This window comes from Spermophilus citellus (genome assembly GCF_964194105.1).
Source record: "Spermophilus citellus genome assembly, chromosome: 8".
Classification (NCBI taxonomy): domain Eukaryota; kingdom Metazoa; phylum Chordata; class Mammalia; order Rodentia; family Sciuridae; genus Spermophilus; species Spermophilus citellus.
In genome coordinates, this window is record NC_138189.1 from 106,359,600 (window position 1) to 106,382,534 (window position 22,935).

Below are 22,935 nucleotides of genomic sequence, written 5' to 3' on the forward strand. Positions count from 1 at the left end.
GAATGGATGAATGAATGCTACAAAGTCAGGGAAAAGCCTGGGGTGAATGAGCCTCCCAGGCTCACAGCTCCCCTGGGCTATGACAAGAACAGGACAACTTTAGACATGACTCTTTAAAATCTCCATTGGAAGGGAAACTCTGTTTTGGAAACCTCCTCCAAAGTTTAACCCAACAAAAGCTGATTCAGGGAGATAGTATTGTGTCAACTAGAAGAGTGGAAATAACTGTAGGTTGATTTTTTAACTAGTAAAACCATGCAAGAGGCTAGATTCAATTGTGGAAGGAAGAAAATGACAAACTACTTATAAAATGGTACCTTCCATAAATAAAAGTCTGGTGTCAGAGAAGACAGAACTTTAGCTGAACATTCTTGCCAAGGAAGAACAAATATATAGACATCTTGGCCTGGCTGCTAGGCTTTGGATGACCCCCTTTCTATAGAGACTGTCCCATTCCACTCTACAGAGATAGAGTCCCCTAACCCTACAGAACCACCGGGCAATGGCCCCTTGCCCACAAACATGCAACCTGGGCCACACTCATTAGGTTTACTTCCTGTGTGTCCCCTTACTTCCTTCTCTGGAAAGAAGGCCACCAATTTCAGTGTGTGAAAAGCATGAAGTAGACTATTGTTTCCTGCCTTTGACATGAAACCTGGTTTCAGTAACGTTCTGCGGAGGTACATTTTGGAGATGAGCAGGGGCTAGACAGAGACAGGCTTTCCAACTCACTGGAAACCTCAGAGTTGCCATCACAACGGATGAGCTGAATCCTGCATCTTGGTTGTTCAACTTGCCCTTTAATTCTGGGAGGACATATTAGTATCTTTCTAAAAAAATTTCCCACTCTCCTCTCTGTACTCTGCTCCCCCTACCCTATATATTTTCTTTAATTCACTTAGCTAGAGTAAGTTTTTGTGTTTGCAATCAAAAGAAACTTATCTAATGTAGCCACCACGGACTTATAATCTCCCCCTCAAGGTCCAAGATAGTGCCTTGGCTCCAAAAGAAGAACTCTGGGTTAGTGATATTTAGACCAAAAGAACCCAGAACTTGGTTGGAAGATAGAGATAAAAAGCAACGGGAGGCAGGGGGTGGTGGAGGGAGATCAGCAACCACAGGCCTTAGAAACTTGGCTGCAAGTTTCACTTCAGTTTCTGAGCTGCATGAGGGGACTGTTGTTTCCTGCCTTTGACATGAAACTAGGTTTCAGACATGCTCTGCAGAGGTTCATTTTTGAGATGAGCAGAGCTGGATGAGGGCAGACATTCTAGCTTGCTCTGGCTGAATGATAACACAGTGATGTGTAAGAGGTGCATCAATAACTCTGTGTGCAACAATATGAGACAGCATTCAAGGACTCCTATCTTGTGTACCAGCAGGGAGCCAGGAAAAGACAAGAACAGCCTCAAGCCTCGGGCATTATTTTGGTATCTGAAATAGAGTACAGCACAGAGGGCACAGAACTCCTGAAGGGAAACCTTAAGTATTTCCTTTATACCATCAAGTTGGTACTTAGTCATTACATTCCTAAGCTGGACTCTTGAGGTGCTGGAGGACAAAAATGATATCAATTCATCTCTTTCTATAAATCAGTGGCTAACAATGCCCATCTGATGGCTGGCATTCAATAAAATATTTGCTGAACGAAATTAAAATAGGATCACATACACCCATGTTTTTTATTACTGCCTTCAGGTTCAGAAAACAAGCGCTGCAAATGGCATGATGGTTCTGTCTTCTCCTGCCAATTGGCAGTGGCTCTCTTGGCCCAGGCCTACATCAATATTCAAGGCCCTTGTTTTCTTTCCTTCCTTTCTTTTTTTCTTTTTCTTTTTTTTTCTTTTTTGATACTGGAGTTGAGCCCAGGGGCCCTTGACCACCAAGCCACATATCCAGACCCTTATTTAAATTTATTTTTTATTTTGAGACAGGGTCTTGCTAAATTGCTTAGGGCCTTACTGAATTGCTGAGGCTGGCTTTGAGCTCCTGAGCAGCTGGGATTAGAGACATGCTCCACCACCAGGCTAAGACCCTCTTCCTTCCTTCTTTGCTACCTGCTCTACAAATGGACTTTATCCCACATTCATTTATATCTGAATGGGCTTTAACATTCAATTTTCAGACTCACTGGGAGAAATACACTGAGAGAGGGGAAGTAGAGCAGTTACCTAGGGCAGGAGAAGATTCTGTTCAAATATCCAAGTCAAGTCAGGTCACTGTTATTAGAGTGGGCCCTTGTTTGTACCATTCATAGGAACCCACAAGGAACTGGATTAAAGTCTGAGGACATTAGGAACATTTGATAAACCTCAATTCATTTGTCCCTAAATGAACACTTCATGATATACCAAAGTATTTACAACTCTTGCCTAGAATCTGATGGCATTAACAACCAGTAAAAGGCTTTATTAAATGCCAGACATAATTATGGAACATTTATGCTATGCCAAAAATTACTCTATATATTTTACGTATTTTATGTGTTTTTATGTGTCTATATTGAGTCTTCACAAGATATGGAAGTATGAACAATTACCACCAGCTCAATTTTTTTTTTTTTTTGGAAGAGGTACTGAGGATTGAACCCAGAGGTGCTTTACCACTGAGCCACAACCCCAGCCCTTTTTATTTTTTATGTAGAGACAGGGTCTCACTAAGTTGTTTAGGGCCTCACTAAATTGCTGAGCTGGCCTTGATCTTGTGATCCTCCTGCCTCAGCCTCCTGAGCGGCTGGGATTATAGGTGTGCACTATCACACCTGGTACCATCAGCTCAATTTTTAAGGTGATGACAACCAAAGGTCAGAGAGGTTATGTAACTTGCTTGAGGACACATAGTTGGCAAGTCACAGAGACAAGGAGTTGAACTGGGAATTCATGTGTTTACTTATTATGCCATAATTATTCTCAGTTCAGGTGCAGTCATCATGAAATCTTTATGGCATGATAAATGGTATACTGTGTTGTGGTCAAGAATTCCCATGTACAAGTCAAAGTTTAAAAAAAATAGATTCTTTAGGAGGCAGCTTGAGGAAGGAGATGTGAGTTTTTGCTTTAACATTTCCATCAGGCCTCAGTTTCCTTTGTAAAAGAAAAATCAAATGGTTCCAAACTCCCTTCCTATTCTAAAATCCTGTAAATTTAGTTATTTTCAGAAGTATCATGCAATATTTTAATTAAATTTGATTTTGACTTCATTATTTTAAAATGCCACCTGGGTAAGATGGCTGATCTCACAGAATAAAATAAGAATAGCTGTGGCTATAATCAAAAGGTTGGGGATCCCCATATCAAAACAAAAAAGTGAAGTGGAAATTTGACATTTACAAAAGAACAAGATAGGATCTTTAAAACCAAGAACCAAGTATTATAAAGAGTAAGCACAAAATGAATACAAAAATATATAATACATAAATAAGTGGTAAGCACAAACACAGCACTTGACTTGTACCATATTTTTTCATGTGGATTTCATGATTAAAGTCACCATGCACTGTAATAAATTGTACATGACTTCATTGCATAAAAATTATTGAATGTATGAATAAAAACCAATTTTTTTCTAATAATATTTAGACTTTTAAGTAGAAAGGTAAGTGCTGTCTGTATTCTTAAGAATATATACATGAAATTTGGCTAATTACAAGAAGATACAGTGAACATTAATAATAGATCAAAGATATTTAAATAATAAAAATATTTCTCAACTATCAGAGTCTATTGAGTTGAGTGTGGAAGTCATGGACAAATATGAATATGTTTTACACAATATCCTGTTATTACAATTGAAAGACAAATTCTGAATTTTATCATCATTAAACATATATGCAACACAAAACACTCTTTCAAATTATGCTTTGTATCAACTTTGGAAGTTAAAATTGTCAGGCATTTGCTAGTTGTGGTGTCACCAGGCAAACTGTTATGCATTGAGAATGGTGCCCAACGTGACCTACTGTGGGAATGATGAGTAGACACTCCTGCCAGTCTGGGCTACAACAGGAAGCATTCATGATTAAAAAAAAAAAAAATCCCTCTCCTCGTAGAGCTTACATACTAATTCGAAAAGTAAGATATTTTAAAAAATGAATTGCAAAATATGTTGGAAGATAAAGGGGCCATTGGGAAGATCATAGTAAGTGAGTACATTGCATATCTCTGTTATGTATTTGGGAAATTATTGGGTTTTGAGAATCGGAAGTATCATAACAATGTTTATGGGTCTTCGTAGGAGAAATTAGAGTGAACTTAAACTTCAATGGAGAGTAGAAAGATTAAATGCAGATTATAACAAGGGAAAGGGGAAATTACAATAATAAAAAAAATCTTTTTTCTTTTTCTTTTTTTTGGTTATAGGGGATTTAACTCTGGGGTGCTTAACCACTGTGTCACAACCCCAGTTCTTTTTCTTTTTAAATTTTGAGACAGAGTCTCACAAAGTTGCTTTGGGCCTTGAATTTTGCTCCTGCTTCAGCCTCTCGAGGTACTGGGATTACAGGCTTTCCCCAGTACCACGCCCTGCAATAATGGAATTCTTAAAACTGACACTGGATTCGATCCTCAGCACCACATAAAATAAAATAAAGTTATTGTGTCCGCCCATAATTAAAAAATAAATATTTTTTTTTTTAAAGAAAACTGACACAGGTCCCTCCGATCTTGTCTAGGAATCCCTTGTTCTTTAGATTAGGAAACTGAATAGCAGTAGAAGAAGAAAAAAGATATTTTAAAACAACATATTTTAAAATAACATTCATCCTTTTAGGTCCACACTTTCATATACCTTGAGGGTAAAGATTTTCTTAAGACACAGTCAAGTACCTTTGGTTTTAATCTGCTGAAGATACGGTATGTAACTCAAGAAAAAGTGTAAACCTTTGGTTATTTGGACACTCCCTCTCTTGCCTTCAGCGGTAATGCCAGTGGACAAATGTTCACCTTAATAAACTCACTCTCTAGGCCCTGCAGCGTGAGACTGGGTCTGGGACTGGCTGACAGTAGTGGCTGGCCACATCAGATCTTAGTCCTACTCGTTCTGGGAATCTGAACGTGAAAGCCCTGCCAGGGCCTTGTTCATTGTGTGGACAAATGTGTTCCCTGAAGATCTGAATCTAACTTAAAGGATTTGAGAGTTTGCTCTTCTTTTCTTTTTCTTTCTCCAGTGCTGGGGATTGATTAAGTCCAGGGTCTCATGTGTGCTAGACAAGCACTTCACCTCTGAGCTACATTACCAGCCCTAAGGATTTGTACTTTGTGTTATGGAACACAAGAAATCCTCAGCTTGGTGTCTCCTGATCACAAGGAGCCAATGCCGGGAGCCAATTCTTAAATGAGTAAGAAAAGGCCTATTTTTAGAAGGTAGCATCTTAGTTTCCATCCACCACTTTTCCTAGGCCACAGTAGTGACTCTGTGACTTCTGAGGACCTGCTGGGCTTAAGACTCATGGTGACTTCAGCACGTTATCTTGTTTCCTGAGGCCTATTATTCCCAGAGGGGAAAGATTGGAACACTCCTCTGTCATGGGTTTGGCCTCTGGTTTCCAGCCTGGGTGGCTTGGTCTTCATCTGGCTGGGACAGATAAGGGGAATAGAATTAGCCGAATCTAACTCAAGGGCTTGAAACCAGGGAGTGAGTACATATCCATCAACACAAGGGGCTTGAAGCAAGGGTTCAAATAGCAAATTCTTCACTGGATAATGAATACAACAGAGGAAAGGCAAGGAGAGGGTAACAATAACAGTTTTCCGAGTTTTACTGTAATAAAAAAAAATAGTAACTCTAGTAATAATAATGTACAGCAAATTTTATAGAATCTACTCCAGGAGCCAGGATTTTAAATCATAACAATCACTAACGCATTAGTCACAAGGCTTCTTTAGTCAGAATCATGTATTTACAGGGAAGCTGAATGTTGCCCCCAATGCAGGGACAAGGTGCCTTTGCTTTGGAGCAGGCTCAGGTGATCTTCTTGCCTGGTGACTGGAGCAGTGTCTGAAAGGTCTAACCAGAACGCACTGCATTCACTTTGATCTCAAACTGCTTTGAAATCTGCCAGCATGCAGAATATGGATTTTCCCCACTGATTGGGAGAAGGTCCAGGAAGGAACAGATAGAATGATGAAAGGAATGGAAAAAAGGGCATAAAGAGAGAGTTTAAAAGAAGGGAGCTGACTTTGCTTAGAAAGAAGAGAAGGCAGAAAAATACCATTGGCTTTGAAAGCTGTGGAGTTCCCACTCACAAATCATCCACTCATTCATTTATTCATTCACCCAAACATTCTGCATTGGACCAGGACCTGGCAGACAGAGATAAGGACAAAATTAGAGGTAATCCTAACAAAACCCTGGCTTCAAAAATCTCCTCTCTATTCCCAGTGACCAAGAACTAAAGAAAAAAAAATCAAATGCAGATTTGGACAAGAGTTTAAAACAAGAGGAGTGAAGAAGAGTTTGGAGACACTGAAATGCTTGCCAAGCTCAAGGTAAGCAGGAGATAAACAGCCCTACTTGCCATTTGTTTGTGAGAATAACTGCAGGTTAAATGGTGAAGTAATTTTCAGGGTGAACTGGGAGAATTTATACCAGGAAAAAAAAGAAGAAGAAGAAGATTAGAGTTTCCACTTTGCAGATTAGAATGTTTTATTATAAACCTGGTGATGTTGGTATAAAGCAAAGCAACCATTTTGAGGTTTCCATTGTGGTTTTCATGTGTACTAGACACGGTATGATTCATATCAGGGTCTCTCCAGGCCACATAAATAGCAGAAAAGGAAGAAGCTAATGATGGCATCACCTCCCCCCCCCCCCCGCCACAGAAATCAGCAGAAAGCCCACTGACAAGTTTACCAAGAAAATAAGTACTAATAAGCTCATGGCAGTAGGCCTTAATTAACTTTAGAGTTTCTCTTGTGCTGTAGCTTCTTGGAATTTCCCAGACTTTGATTTAACTGAGATTTATCACCATTGAGGACAATTCTATGTCACAGATACAGAAGTGGACTTTTATTTACCTTCTTTAAATAGTCTAGACAAACAAGTTGGATAATTCCAGTACCAGGATGGTGTGTACTATAGTTTGCTTTTTCATCTTCAAATAATATTTCATATATTTATGCTATGGTTTGGATATGGTTTGTCTGCCCTGAAACTTATGTTGAAATTTAATTATGATATGAAAGAAATTTTTTGTGTGTGTGTGTGTGTGGTGCTGGGGATTGAACCCAGGGCCTTATGCATGCAAGGCAAGCACTCTACCAATTGAGCTATATTCCCAGCCTCCCATTATGATATTAAGGGGTGGGACAAGGTAGGATCTCTTAAAAGGTGATTAGGATTCTGCCCTCATGAATGTATTAACCCATTCTTATGATTAATGGACTAATGAATTAATGGGTTAATAGATTATCTCAAGAATAGGTTTGTTTATAAAAACTGATTTCGCTAGGCCTCTCAGCCTCTCTGACTCTCACCATGTGATGCTCTCTACTGTGTCATGACCTACCATGAAGTTACTAGAGCCAAGTCAAGATTGACGCCATGTTCTTAGATTTTTTAGAACTATACACTAAACATTTTTTTTTTTTACAAATCATCCAGCCCCAGGCATTCAGTTATAGCAACAGAAAATGGACTTAGACAGCTTACCTGTCTCACTTCCAATCAAAGGCTGATTTGCGAAATGCTTGACAAAGTCCTTTAAAGATGAGTATTCATTAAAGCCGAATTTAAATGAATATCCAGTATATTCAACATGAAAGTGTTTGACAGAGTCTTTGGCTCTGAAAGGAAAAAAGAAGTGCTTAATGTTATTTAACAAATGAATATCTTTTTTGAAGGCAAGCATAGTCTTGGGTATTAGCATCACCGTTAACTTTTTAAATAACTGAATATACAGTTCTTAAAAATGCAATCATTGAGATCTTTGCCAGTTTTAAAGACCATCACTAATTGCTTTTGGCACTTTTTACTCTACTGAAAGACAAGAGACACTTCTCTCTACCTCTCTAGGTCTTATTGAAAGGCTTTGAAAATTAATCCTCTAAGGGGCATGAGTTTAAGAAGAGCAGGGAATAGAGATGATAGAAATGGCACTTAACCTTGTCATCACTTTCTTCTCCGTCTTTGGCCTTCCTCTCTTCCTTGTCTGGGATCAGTCAGAATTCTGCTTCTGTCACTCAGTTATTTGAGCCCAGCCCTTTTCTTTTCTTGTCTGTTTCATTGCCTATTGAGTAAAATATCCAATTTCCTACATTTTAATTTTCTACTTCATTTTTGAAATGAGGTAGAACATTAAGTAATATATATCTCTCCCCACTTTAATTGATACCATTCTATCTTTCTAGCTTCATCTCCCACTATTCCTCTCCATGGGGCCTATGCCCACACTCCAGCTTTAGTGTGACTCGGGATCACACTAAAACCTTAAATCACCTGCTAAAACCTTGGGATCACCTGCAGGTTAAAACCAAGATTGCTGGGTCTCACCCCAGTGATTTATTTGTAATTTTTCATGAAGATGAAATATATACATGCTATCTGTGCAGAAGAAGCTTATGATCTCATTGTTCAGATGAGACACACATAAGTGGAACGTTAATATTCTTTGATCCAATAATTCCACATGTGTTTTGAGATTTGGGGAGGATCCATTCAATAAAGCATCAGCAGCCTAACCATCTGATGAACTTTTAACGTGGTTGACAATCAGAATCTTGCTGCCACCTGAGTGGAGTTCCATTTTTGGTTTCATAATTTTCCCATCCATGTTATTTAGAAAATTTATAAGCAAAATGTGACAAGGTAGCATGAGAAGAACTAATGATCATGCTTTTTTCTGTTTGACTCTCTAATGACTCTGTTGTGCTCTGCCCATTCTCCCATCCTCAGATTCACTATTGGGGAATGAAAGTTGTGACAGGAAGCCTGAGAAGATGGCCTCAATGCCAAGCCCCTGGAACACAGACATCTTGTTCCAATTTATCCAATCAAAAGCTACTCTAGATGTGATTGTGAAGGACATTTGCAGGTCTTTAAGTTCTCAAAGTAGTTGACCTTAAGATGGGAAGATTACCTGGGAGCCCTAACTAATCATATGATCTCTGTAAAATGAATTATTTTCTCTGTCCATAAAAGAAGAATCCAGACAGATGTGCCTTGGCTGGACTGGAAGACAGCAATAACCTTGCTGTGAACAGCCCACGAAGGCCATATGGCATGGAACTGTGGCAACCTCAAGGAGCTGACATTGGTCTCTGGTTGACAGTTAAAAGGAAAATGGGAACAAAGACATAAATGAGAAAGAAGGAGGGAAGGAGGAAACTACCTGGCTATAAAGGACTCTGAACTTCTGGAGAATCCCACCACATTGTTTCTGAACTTCTAAAGTACAGGAATTGTGAGATGATCCGTTTATTTTGTTTTAAGCCATTAAGTATTTTGGAAATTCATTTGTAGCATAGAAAACAAATACAGAAGCCTTAAGCCTAGAGAGCAGATAAGCAAATATGTTAATCATGGGCTTTTAGTCACATAAATAACTTGTCATTAGTTATTTAGGGAAATATTTTTTTGTGACCAGTCATGTCCCCCTATCAGAGAGAGAGATTAAACACAAGAAACAAGAACAAACAGGAGCTGAACTAGACACAAAGGAGGATTCAACAGCAGAAGTGAGTACAGACACTGCTACTGAGTTAGGAACCAGGAGGCATGGGCCATGTAGATAGAGCAGGAGAGAAACAAAACCTTGCCATGCTGGATTAGCTTGGAGGACTTCATTGTGAAGGGAACCTGTGACTTTCTTCCAAGGGTGCATGGAGCTGCCATCAGACAGTTACACAAACTCTTGGGCAGTTTGAGGTCAAGGGTGAGTGGATGAGGGGAATTTGTGGGGACCTCACATTCTAGTCTAACCTGTGGAGATATGGAAACCGGCCCAAGAGCCCAAAAAGACTTGCTGTATGTCAGCAGAAACAAGTGTAGAGGTTAATGGGAATCAGCCACTGCTCCTGATTACCACGAGCTGGGTCAGCCTCTCTGATCTGGGAAGTCAGCCAGGAAGACGCAGGTGGGGAAGAGACATCCTGAAAGGACTGAACAACCAGTGCGTGGCTGGGTGTGCCTGGGAAGGACTAGATCCTTACCATTTGGGGAAAAAGGAGCCTCAAGAAAGAAAGTGAGCCCATTTGTAGGTAACATTTTAAAGTTGCATATTGCCCACTTGAGTTTGTGGCTATGGACATTGTATAGTCACAAATTCTGATTTTCCAGGGGAAGCAAGGAATAAGTGAAAAGGACACTAGGCCAGGATTCAGGGATTTCGATTGTGGTGCTCTTTCTGTCATTGATTTATTGGATGCCAGACACTCCACCATTTTGGGTTTCCTGTTCTTCACCAGCCGAGTGAGAGGTTGAGATTAAATAATTCCCAAAGTCTCCTCCAGCTCTGACATCCTTTTCCTGCCAGATGAAGCAGGATTTTCTTTTTTTCAATAGTCTCACCATTCAGAGTTTGAAATCTCACCTGGTGGCCCAAAAGGAGTCAGGTAATTTTGTTATCCAGCAATTTGAGTGATAAGAAAGCCATCAAAAGACAGATGGGACCACACCAAACTCAAGAGTCCTTAAGCACCCTACCTCACGGAGAGGGAGTACAGTCCAGTCTGCTCATTGCTGTCTCTCAGAAGGTAGCTGCCATCCCATCCATTGGAGAGAAGAAGAGCCTCAGCTGCATGGCGTGAGAGGTTGCCATGATACCACCTAGAAAAGGGAAAACAGCACTTTCACTCAGAGAAAACCAAAGGATGACTTCTTCACGGGGCTTCCCTCTCAAGATTCCTTACCAATATGCTTCCCATCATAGGTAGGCCAGAGACCAAGCTCTCAGCCCAGTCAGGACAAGGCTGAAGCAGGGAACAGAGAGTTGGCTAATAGCAACATGCTATGGGTTGAATTGTGTCCTAAAGATTCACATATTGAAACCCTAACCTCCAGTACTTCAGAACACAAAATTATTTGGAGATAAGTATTAATCTAGTTAAAATGAGGACATTAAAGGGAGCCTTAACCCAATGTGACTGGTGTCCTCTTATAGAAAGAGAAACTCAGGAGATAGCCTCATGGGCCTCAGAAGGAACAATCCTATTGTCACTCTGGTTTTAAATTTCTCCAGAAATGTGAGATGAAAGTCTAGTGTTGGGTAAACCGTTGAGTTTGTGGTATTTCATAAGGCAGTCTTATCAAAATAATAGAGAGTGTTGATTTAAGAACAGAAATTTTTAAAAATTCCAATCCAAAACAGCCATAAAAATAGGCTTTGACTAATTTTCTTTCTTTATTTTGGTGTCTGCCTCTTACTCTCTCTTTTGTCAAGTATGAAACCATTTCATGGAAAAGCCACTAAGCTATTGCACTATAGTTCACTGTCCTGAGTGAAATGAAGCCAGTTGTAAAGAATTCTGGTGTTTTCTAGTGAGTGCAGGCTCATCAAATATTGTGTCAAACTGACAAATACCTGAAGAGATGGGAAAGTCCCAAGGAGATTCACATTCATATACCTCTGTGTGTGTGTGTGTGTGTGTGTGTGTGTGTTTGTGTGTCTGTGTTTTAACTGATGTTTGTATTTTAGAAATGGTAACATATATCTATGATAAAATAAAGAAATCCAAATAATTCAAAACAAGGCATGGTGAAAATAAAGTCTTTTTTTTTTTCAGTCTTAAGATGCAGTCCCCCTGTTTCTTTCTCCAGAAGATACAAATGCTAATCATTTTCCTGGGTTTCCTATTACGATGTATTCTATGCCTCTAGTTGGCATTCAGATCTGTCCCCCCACTCCTAACTCTATGGGAATAAGGCCATTCTAAGACACTGCTGGACATTTTGTTCTTTTCTCCTAATGTTCTACTAATGACGGGACTTTCTCGTGATTTTTTAAGGACATTGTTATGATAGTCCAGTGTGGCAATTGAAATTGTGGCTCCTGAAATCTCATTGCTCAGGTCCCAAGTCAGGTAATATCTATTACTGGCAGCAAGATCTTGGGCATGTACTTTACCAATATGAGCCTCAGTTTCCTCATGTCCAAAGTAGGATAACTAATAGTTGTAGCTCTTAGGCCAATTGTGAGAACTGCACATGTCCACACAGGTGGAGTGACTGAGACAAGCAAACAGCAACACTCAGAAGGTTAGTTACTGTCATAAAGCCATTGAAAATCACAAAGTCATAACTTGCAATCAACCCTCTGTGATACGATTTTATTTTTGTTCAAATATATTTTTTATTCCTTTCTATTTAATCCAGATAACAAATAGTTGAAGATAACAGAGGCAAAGGACCCACAATCCAAGGCAGTGAAGGAGAGATGGACAATTAGACGGGTCATGTCAACATGATGAGCTAAGTGCTATTGAAGAGGTGTGTAGAGCATGCAAGAACTTTCTTCTGGCAGTGAGGGACCTTGTCATGAGCCACACAGGCTGTGATGTTCCTGTGGCATGAAATTTTAGCTGTAGCGATAAAGAATAAAGTACATCTGTGGAAGGAAGTTTCTACGTAGATGTTCAAGATATCTGTTTCCTAAACCTACATTTCCTAATACATGTTTCTTTAGCATATTTCCTCTTTTGGACAGAGGTGCTTTTATTCAGTTTAAGAAATATATTTGTTAGCTGATAGCAGTGGCATTTATAAGAAAACCCACTGAGTAGTTTTCCCAGAGAAATCTCACTCATTGAACTGATTCCCAGACAAGTTCAAATCTGTTCACTATAAAATGCTTTCAAAGCACAGCTGGAAGGATTACAAGGGAAGCTATAACAAGCTTCAAGTTCAACTAAAACCAAAATGATAATTCTTCTTGGTACATAAAATCTCTGCAAGGTCAAAAGTTTTTTTAAGTATATTTTGCCAATAATTAACCTCAGAATGAACATTTCATCATAAGATTTAATTAAAGCCAGTAGATTATTTATTTGAAATAACATTGATTCACAAAATTTTAAAACATAAAAGATTTGCACATTTCATTGAATGTCTTTCTTTTTTTTTCTTTTCTCTTTGTGTGTGTGTGTATGTGTGTGTTGTGGGTTGTGTGTGTGTGTGTGTTTGTGCTGCTGAAGATTGAAGATTGAACCCAGGGAGGCTCTGAGCTATACTCTCAGTGCTTTTTATGTTTTGAGACAGGGTGTTGCTAAATTTTTGAGTCTGGTCTTGAATTTGAGATCCTCCTTCCTCAGCCTTCCAAGTTGTGTACCACCGCTTCTGTCTTTTCAATAGTATCTGCAGTCTGTGTTTAAAGCATGAACAGAAATCTAATATTAATTTTAGCCTGATGACAATTTTTACTAAGAATTTTTTGTGATAATCTTTTAATTATATACCATAAATCCATAAGAAACACTGGAGTATAAAGCAAAAGTCACCTTGGAAAATCCTTACAGAGTTAATTTCCAGGTGGCAGCTTTGCTTGAATCAATGTTGTCATCTTGGTTTCATGGACTCTTGGGCCTGGGCAACCTAATATGGATCTTTCCAGGAAGCTGAATACACATGGCCATATTGATGATGCAATGAGTAGTCTCATTCCCCAAACAGCTCTACCACTAAGGTCTCAACTTCCCCTTTTAGTGGAGTGAAATATTCCCTTCTGAAAACACTTTGGTGAACACATCTGCCAGCGAAGTGGATATGGACCTAAATAACACAGTGTGTCCTTTTAAGAAATATATTTACCTTTGGTAAGGATGGTTTAAGTCTATGTGCATAAAGAACTAAAAGTTACAAATAAAGTTAAACTTGTAGTGTTCCCATAATGAACCTTCTGTATCTTTGAATTGCTTCAGATCTGTGCAAATCCTTGTGCAAAGTATTGTGCTTGGCAGGTAAGGGTGCAAAAATGAAAAAGCCCAGACAGAGCTTCAAGAAACCATTAATTTAGTCAGTAGGAAAAGAAAAGTACTTTGCAAACTACATGCAAGAAGGAATAAAATACCCAAGGGATGTCCTAGGAAGGACAATCAAAACCAGGTTCCTTGAATGAGCTGACAACAAAGTAGGCTTTGAAAAGTATTAAGTGATTTTTGAAGTATTGCTTTTTTCTGATTATAAAGAAAATATAGTAAAAATTAAAATATATACATGGAAAGAAGAGAATAAAAACCTTTCATAGAAGGGGAAATACAAATTCAAATAAAGTTTCACTACTAATCAAGTAAATGTAAATTAAAACTGCAATATGATATTTTTCTTTATCCACCAGATATCTAAAAGAGAAAGATTAGACAGTATTAAATATTAGAGAAATTTGGGGGGTAATAGATATTATCATCCGTTATTAGTAAGTGTATAGTTGGGAGGAGAATTTTGCACATCTCCCATAACTGAACCTCAGGTAGAGATGCTACTTCTAGTGTCCACTTAATGAAACACATATAAGCAGGAGAAAATATGAGCAAAGGTGTTTACTGAAAAATTGTGTGTGAAAGTAAAATTTGAGGGACAGACAAATACCACAAACAACATAAATCCGAGAAAAAGAACTTAATTTTCATGAATTAACTTGTTGTTCAAAACATTATTTTCAGTTTCACAGTGTGATATTGGTATGAAGTTTTTAGGATTGTTGGTAACTTGAGGAATATTTATCGGATTGCTTTCATAGGTGAGTTGTGAAGTTCTAGAGCATTTTTATTTATTTATTTATTTTTAGTTGTCGATGGACCATTTATTTATTTATTTACTTACTTACTTATTTACATGCAGTGCTAAGAATCAAACCCAGTGCCTCACACATGCTAGGCAAGCACTCTACCACTGAGCCACCACCCCAGCCCAGTTCTAGAGCATTTTATGACTATGTACAGTTTCCAATCTCTTCTTTCTTTCTTTCTTTATTATTATTATTATTATTATTTTGTACTAGGGATTGAACCCAGGGGCACTTAATCACTGAGCCACAGCCCCACAACTTTTTATCTTTTATTCTGAGACAGGATCTCTCTAAATTGCTGAGGTTCTTGCTAAGTTGCTGAGGCTGGCTTTGAATTTGTGATCCTACTGCCTCAGCCTCCAAAGCAGTTGGGATTACAAGTGTGCACCATCACACTCAGCAGTTTCTGGTCTTACATATTGTGAATTGGCATCTACTATCCACAGCACTGGAGTCTGCACAAGTGAGAGGACCCAAAGCTGGAGCTTCACTGGCTTCACTGTAAACTTGCTTCTGATGACTACAAAAATCACATTTCTATCTCTTATATTATTACTATTGTTGTTGCTGCTGTTACTGGAAATTGAACCTGCCTTATCACTGAGCGACATCCCCCAGCCCTTTTTATTTTTTATTTTGAGAGAGAGTCTTGCTAAGTTGCTAAGGATCTTGTTAAACTGCCCAGGCTGGTCTGACACTTGCAATTCCCCTCCAAGTAGCTGGGATTACAGGCATGTACCATGGCATCTGGCTTGTTTCTATTTTCTTTTTTAACCAAACAATTAAAAATGTTTAACTTAGTAAATGAAAATCACATATAATTCCTCATTACAGAAAAGATTACCACCATCAGCTTGGTCTATATTCTTTTCAATTTTTGTAGTGTTTGGATAATTTTTGAAACCCTACAGACTTTTATTTAATCTTTATCTACATATTTCTAATGATGGGGGATTCAGTACTTATAGAGGAAAGATTAGCCATTCTTGCATGATTGAGGGACAGAAAACTTTTGCCTCCATTGAATTGCCACCCCTGATGTACAGCTTTCAAGACGGTCCCAGAGCTACTTCTTGGAGTTACATAGATGAGAGAACTTCGAATGTATCTTTGTCTCTTTTCCATCATCTTCATCTACTCTTTTTATGACAGACTTTCAGTTCATTTATCATCCAGGGACCTTATTATTCAAAGACCTATTTCCTCTGATTATCTTCCATATTTTAAATTTCTATCTTAAAGATAAGTGCTGGCATTCAAAACAGAGAAGGTTAGCATCTCTCTTGTTCTTGCTGCTGGTCACACCATAAAAAGCCTGAGATTGCATTACATTAGTTTCTTCACAACTGCATGGTGTGACTGATTCACGCTGAACCTACTGTTAATTAAAACTCCCAAGTAGGTTCTTTTCCTCTACTGGTTTTAGAAGGGCAATGTTTTTAGAGTTAAATGCAATGACAAACCAATTTACTACTGGGAAATACCAAGTAAAAAAGTATGCTACCTTAGACCACAAATGTAGAGCGTGTCAGTGAGAATCTCACCCACGCCTTCGCCTCAAGTCTTTTCTCAGCTAGTCCATCAGCTCCAATCAATTTTAATTTAAAAACTATGTGATTTCACCCAAGTAGCATCCTCCATGTCTTTATCTGTTAAGGCAACTGCTGGTAATGCCTACAAAGAAAACCTTATTTTCACACATGCAACACTGTGTTCTTTTTTAAAATTAATTAATTTATTTATTTTAGTTGTAGTTGGACACAATACCTTTATTTTATTTATTTTTATGTAGTACTGAGAATCGAACCCAGCGCCTCACATGTGCTAGACGGGTGCTCTACTGCTGAGCCCCAACCCCAGCCCCAACACTGTGTTCTTATTCTTATAAACTTTTTACATGACTTTTTAACTTTTTCAGATAAGAAAAAACTATGAGCTTTATAAACTATACCATATATTATGAATATGCCAGACATTGTCCTAGGTGCTTTATCTATACATTGGGGAAAAAGGTTCATTTTTCTGAACCTTAAAAATTATTTTTGTCTCACTTTCCCTGAGGAAGTAAAAAGTGTAAGAAATTACTATTTATAACAATCTATTAAAAACAATGTGTTATATTCTTCTTTTCTCCCCCAAGGCCTACTACACATTTTCACAATTTGTCTCAAGGTTAAGAGTCCACAGAACAGAGAGTAATCAAGCTTCAAAAGATTATTAGTACTGGGTTTATAAAATTATTAAAACTAGCAGTTGACTTTGAAGGAAATAGTGGTATTATCCCTTCCATGATACAGTAACAAATTAGGAAACACCCACCCACTAAAGAATTTTCATAGTCGCCTCTTGGTAAAGTACAGGAAATAAACTGAACCACAGAGCAAGCCCGCAGACTAGATCCAGAAAGCTGGTCCTCCATGTAGACTTCTCTGCTTTCATTCCAGTGCCTCCTTGTGCTAGAACCTTCTGGAAAATTGCTCCAGCATGTTGAAAGCTTCAATGTTTTTTTATCCCATTTGATTTTTCAAAAGTAATTTTTATCAGTTCTTTTTAGTTGTATATTAGGGTTCATTTGGACCCACTATATAAAATGTATTTTATATCAGTCCCTACATAGACGACCACATATATCTCACAAATATACACACACGGAGTAGCAGGAAACAACACTGGTCCTTCCATATGCAATTTACTTGAATACTTTCATGTCTATTCATTTTGAATAAATATCATTGTGACTCACTAAACTCACTCTCAGACCTCAAGAGGTTGCACTCAGTATTTGTTTTTGTTTGGCACATGGTGTTTGAAAAGCCCTGCAAAGCATTGCAACTCAGAGTGTGGACTGCCCCCATCGACATCATCTGGGATCTTGCTAGAAACACACATCAGGTCCTACTCTCAACCTGCTGAGGTCTAGGTGATTGTTATGCAGTTTAGAGTTGGAGAAATATAGATGTGAAGGATTCTTGGCCCTAAAAACTTCAGTTCACTTCAATAAACTTGATAGTTCAGTGTTTGTACCTGGAGAGAGGGGCAAGACAAAGTACTAACTGGTTTTTGGTACCAATCAAAAGGAAAAGGGAAGGATCTTCAGGTGAGCATAGTCAGAAATTGCCAAATAGCTCCCATTTCAGTGATATGGACAGTGAATGATATGGGAGGGGAGTTCATGGAGGGCTGCAATGACCAGGGTAAACTTCAAGAAGGAAGAAGATCAGGAGCCAGGGCTTGAAGATTGGATATTTAATTGATTAGTAAGAAAAAAAAAGGACATTCTAAGAGGAAGGATGGCATGAGCAAAGACATGGGTGTTCATGTATGCACTGTATATTGCGGCAACAGAATGCCTAGTTGAAACAGCGAGTCCATGTTGGGGACTCAATGCAAGACAATGCTGCAAGAACTGGTGGGCCAGAAAGCTTGCAATTTAAAATATGAGCCATGCCTCTACTTATAAATTGCATTTCTTGGGCTGGGGTTGTGGCTCAAGTGGTACAGAGCTTGCCTAGTATGTGTGAGGCACTGGATTTGTTCCTCAGCACCACATAAAAATAAAATAAAGATATTGGGTCCACCTAAAACTAAAAAATAAATATTTTTAAAAATTGCATTTCTTTCTTTTTTTTTTTAAGGTGTAGACAGATTTATTTAGGAAGGTAGATACACATTCAAGGGAGAGTGGGCTGTCCCAAGATTGAGAAGCAGCCTAGATTGTGCATCTTTGATGATAAAACTTCTTAGTAAGCTATGTCTACAGATTATTCACAGGTTTAATGATATATTCTTCCTCTTCCTGACAAAAAGAAGTGAAATAGAACCAAGACTCTGTCCCAAGAGAGCTGCAAAGAGGATTTACATTTCAATCCAAGGTGAGAACAGAAACTTCTGGTCACTAGAAGGCCCGGAACCAACAAAAGAACTCTTCTTTAGAGAAATTTCTCTAGTCTTCATTTTCAAAATTATTCTCACTTTTGAATGACACTGACACACCCTTTGAATTCTCTAGACCAAAAACTAATAGAGGCATCATTTACTTCTCTAAATCCATGGCTGGCATAGCTAATTGATTTGTCTCCTGTTTTTGCTGAAGCCATAGCTCAGTCTCACAGTCCTGAGCACAACAGTGACAGAAGACAAGATGAGCCTCTCAGGCTCTCCCTCTCCAGGTGATCTTGGCTAATAAAACCTCAGCATTTGAGTTATTCCATGGGATTTTCTGGCTGCTGTTTTATTTACCTTCATTTTTTTTTTAAAAATAGAGTTGGTGCTGGACACTTTGACTTTGTGAAACATAAAGCTCCTGATCCTCTGTGCAAGAGAAATCTGAGTTTAGGATCAGAAACTGTCTTATTTAGCTCAAGAGCTTTTGGTCCTATGATTGGTCTCATAGTCAGGTATATCCAGGACAAGATGGTATTGTCCTTGTGAGCATGTGAAGTCACATGTTCACAGGTGTGAGCTTATCTTTCCACTGATCAGAGTGATGGACCCTGTTTAAGCAGAGAGAACCAAGGATCAGGAAAGTTTTCTAATAAGGCTGCATTCAGGCATAGAGTGATGTGGGACAATCTTTTCGGAAGGAATGTTTCTGTGATGGACTCAGCACAGTGGTGCCTTTCTAGATCACTATTGTAAATGCCCACATTTACAAATACTACTAGCAGAGCTAAATGGTGAGGCCATCTGTCCCTGGCTTTAGAAAACATACTTGAGTGATGACAAAAGCCAACCATGTTAGCCATCAGCTAAAGGCAGGTCCCAAGTTTTCTGGTGGGAGTCAGGGCCCTGTTGGAAGGGAGAAGAGAACTCTGTGGGAGTTAGAGACCAGGAAAAACCTGTTCTTGAAGGAGTCTGAGGAATGAGACCAGAAGTTCTGGGGGATGGAAACAGTGAGATAGAGATAGAATAGAGACTCAGAGATTCAGAGACACAGAGTCGCACAAAGAGTCAGAGTCACAATTATCAAAGAGCTGTACACAGATAGATAGAAATAGGCATAAAAACAGACAGATAAAGGCCCACTGGCTCACAAAAACAGCCAACAATATTAGAAAGAGTGACTTAGGACACACACATACAGACCCAGTGAACTGGAGATGCAGGCAGAGAACCACAGGTAGGTAGATGTAGGGGCAGACTCATGGAGTCTACCCAAAGATGGGTTGACACATCCAGATAAGCCTGTGACTTGGAGTGACCATAGACATGGCACTGACTTGAAGGAGGAGTGGAAATTGCATCTCGTCACAACAAAGGTCCTACTCAATGCCCAGCAGCACGCGCAGGGGAGGAATGGCTACAAGACCCAAAGAGCATCATGGATCCTGGTGGTTGAGTACAGGAAATGCCTGGTTTGGACTAGAAAAAACATTCCACAAATAAGAATCTGAGAAGGCCTAGATGGGATGGGCAGGGATTCAAAACCAGAGATTCTCGGCAGGGATTTGGGGGGAAGGGGCTTTGAATGAAATCTAGTTGACTCTTCACTTAGTGATTACTAAGTGATTACTCTTGTACCTTATATTTCATAAAATGTTAGTTCTGTGTTTATTGTCTTTGGTTTGTGGTTGCCAGTGACAATCTGCCATTGTGGGTTAGTACAGGAGACAGAGAAAGACACTTTCAAGAAGCTACAGCTGCAGTAGCTTTAGTCCCAGTCTTGGGACTAAAAAATATAGTCGAGATCCTTGTTTTACTGGTTACCTCTTCTCTAGTCTGTGGTTCAGACGAAACCTCTAACTGATGTCAGTTTCTCCCATCAGTAAAAAGTGTTGGCATGAGGGGCCTGAATGCTTCTGGGGTGATGAATGCAAATCCATCACCAGGTTGGTGTGGTGGAGAGGTCATGGGCTGGAGCCAGGAGCCTTGAGTTCTGGCCTTGACTTCGACTCAACTTGTACCAATTCAACCAACACTTACATATGTGCTCTTTGTCAAGTGGTAGGCCAGGAGAGAGAGGACAAAGATGAATAACCTACATTTCTGCTCAGTTCCTAAGGAGTTCACCTCAAAAGGAGAAGGGGAACAGATGGCCAAACCCCTTAGCACCTCAGAATTCACATCTGCAAAATGGCTCCAATTTTATTTGGTGAATCAACCCAAAACACTAAGTACCAGTAGCAAATAAAAATAGAACAGTAACGTGGAACGCAGGCAGCTCTAGAATTTTATAGTGATAAAACAAAGAACTAATTTAAAAATACTTGTGTGAGACATTAAGGTTTTCAAAATATCTTTGATTTCATTTTGAAAAAATACACAAAGGCAGAACCAGTTTTGTTTGGATGTTAATCACTTATAATTCTTAGCTTAATGGAATTACTGGCTTCCGCTCCTGTTCCTTCCTTGCTGTTCCAGATCAATTTTTACTCTAGTTTCTCATTCACCAATCTGTAAACTGCCTAATTAGATTTCTTGGCTCTGGACCACTGCCACTTATGTGCTCAACTGCCCAAAATTAATCTATCTAACAATAAAACATGATGACCATGGAATTCCACATGCCTGCAAATATTCCATATTGTTCATTGACAAATCTATTTCAGGCCCTCTTGAATCTGGACCAACTTAAGAATCCAAACTTTGACACAGGGCTACAGGTTGGCCCAAGATGGGAACCCACAACTGCTCTGAGACAGAGAAGGAAATGAAAAGTATACAACCAGGAAGCAAGAGCAATATTATGCACATAGTACTGCCACAGTGTTGCAATTCAATTTGTGTGTGTCAGTGAGTGTGTATTTTCACAGAAAAATATTTTTACAAAACTGGAAATAATTGGACAATATAATTTAGTTGCTAGAACATGGCTGATATTTTTAAATGCATTATTCCTTTAGTTTTTGATAATGAATATATATTATGGCAATTTTAACTGTTTATTATGAATAATTTTAGATATACAAGAAAGTAGAAAATAGTATAAATAGTAAAATAAACAATGCCCACATTTAAATAATATCAATGCTTCAGATAGGGAGGGTTTTTGTTGTTTTTTGCCATCCTAGGATCAAACCCAGGACTTCACTCATGCTTGGCAAATGCTTTACCCTTAAGCTACGTCCCCAGGCCCCATAGTTTAGTTAGAATAATTTTGTTGTTGTTGTTTTTGTTTTGTATGGGGGATTGGACCCAGGGCTGGTTTACCACTGAGCTATATCATCAGCCCATTTATTTTTTATCTTGAAACATGGTCTCACTAAGTTGCTGAGGCCAGCTTCAAATTTGCAATCCTTTTGCTCCCAGATCTCTGGGGTAGGAGGCATGCATCCCCCTATGCCAGACTAGTTATAATAGTTTGTAACTTTTTGCCATATTTTTGTTTATATATCTTTTGATAAACAGCTTTAAATTACAGACATCATGCTACTTTAAGCCTAAATAATTCAACGTGTGTCTCTAACAAGTAATATTTTCTTACATCATTGATATCAAGATGAATTAAACGATGGTTCTTCTGCTTTCCTCAGGCGTAACTGGTTTTAAACAGAGAAGTGGGCAGACACCAGTGGCAGGGCCTCCGGGGGACCCAGCCCACAGAGGAGCTGGAGGTGAGCTAGACAGGGAGCTAAGACCCTGCCCATTCACGTACCCCATAGCTAGTTACATCAGGTCCACTTTAGGAGGAAGAGCCAGAAGTTTATGGCCTCGAAATAGGAATTTAGCCTCTAAGGGGAGTTGTAAGAGACAGAAATTAATCCAGGGCTTAAAAAGAAAAAATGGTCCAAGAGTCCATTAGGAAAATAGAAATACTAGGGGGAAGATGGGGAGGAAGCTCCTCACAGAGCGAGGTGGGCCTGAGGGAACACCCAGACGGGTCCCAGGGACTGGGTGGCCTGAAGTTTTGTGGGATCCTTCTATTTTCTGGGTGGCATGTTTGCCACTTATACTCCTTTACTCTTGGGGGGTTTTGTCCTTTTTTTTTTTTGTATCAGATGTCACCATTTCTGACTTCACCTGACAAACAAGACTATCTTCTCCGTTTGGTGATCTTCCATACCACCACAGGTAGCACTTTCTCTGGCCACTGCTGGGGCCCCCCAGCCCACACTGCAGAGCATTCTAACCACGCCTGCCTTGCCTCCTGTCGCCGCACAGATATTTTTCCTTTATTTCAGTCTCCCCATGGCGCCTTGCCTAGTGTCCCCCTTCAACAGGTGATCCACAGGAGAGAGGAAGACTGGAGAGCAGCCCCTCCCACTGTGGATTTCCATGAGTAA

At 39.2% G+C, this 22,935-nt stretch overlaps 1 protein-coding gene across 1 annotated transcript in view; it reads right to left on the reverse strand.

The window, feature by feature from the left end:
- DAPP1 (dual adaptor of phosphotyrosine and 3-phosphoinositides 1) overlaps positions 1 to 22,935 on the reverse strand; it is a 50,054-nt gene that overhangs the window by 21,815 nt on the left and 5,304 nt on the right. The window contains exons 2-3 of the mRNA XM_081304935.1: positions 10,639 to 10,761; positions 7,648 to 7,781 (exon numbers count right to left, since the gene is read on the reverse strand). Coding sequence (XP_081161061.1) covers positions 7,648 to 7,781; positions 10,639 to 10,761 — 257 coding nt within the window. The remainder of the gene's footprint in view (positions 1 to 7,647; positions 7,782 to 10,638; positions 10,762 to 22,935) is intronic.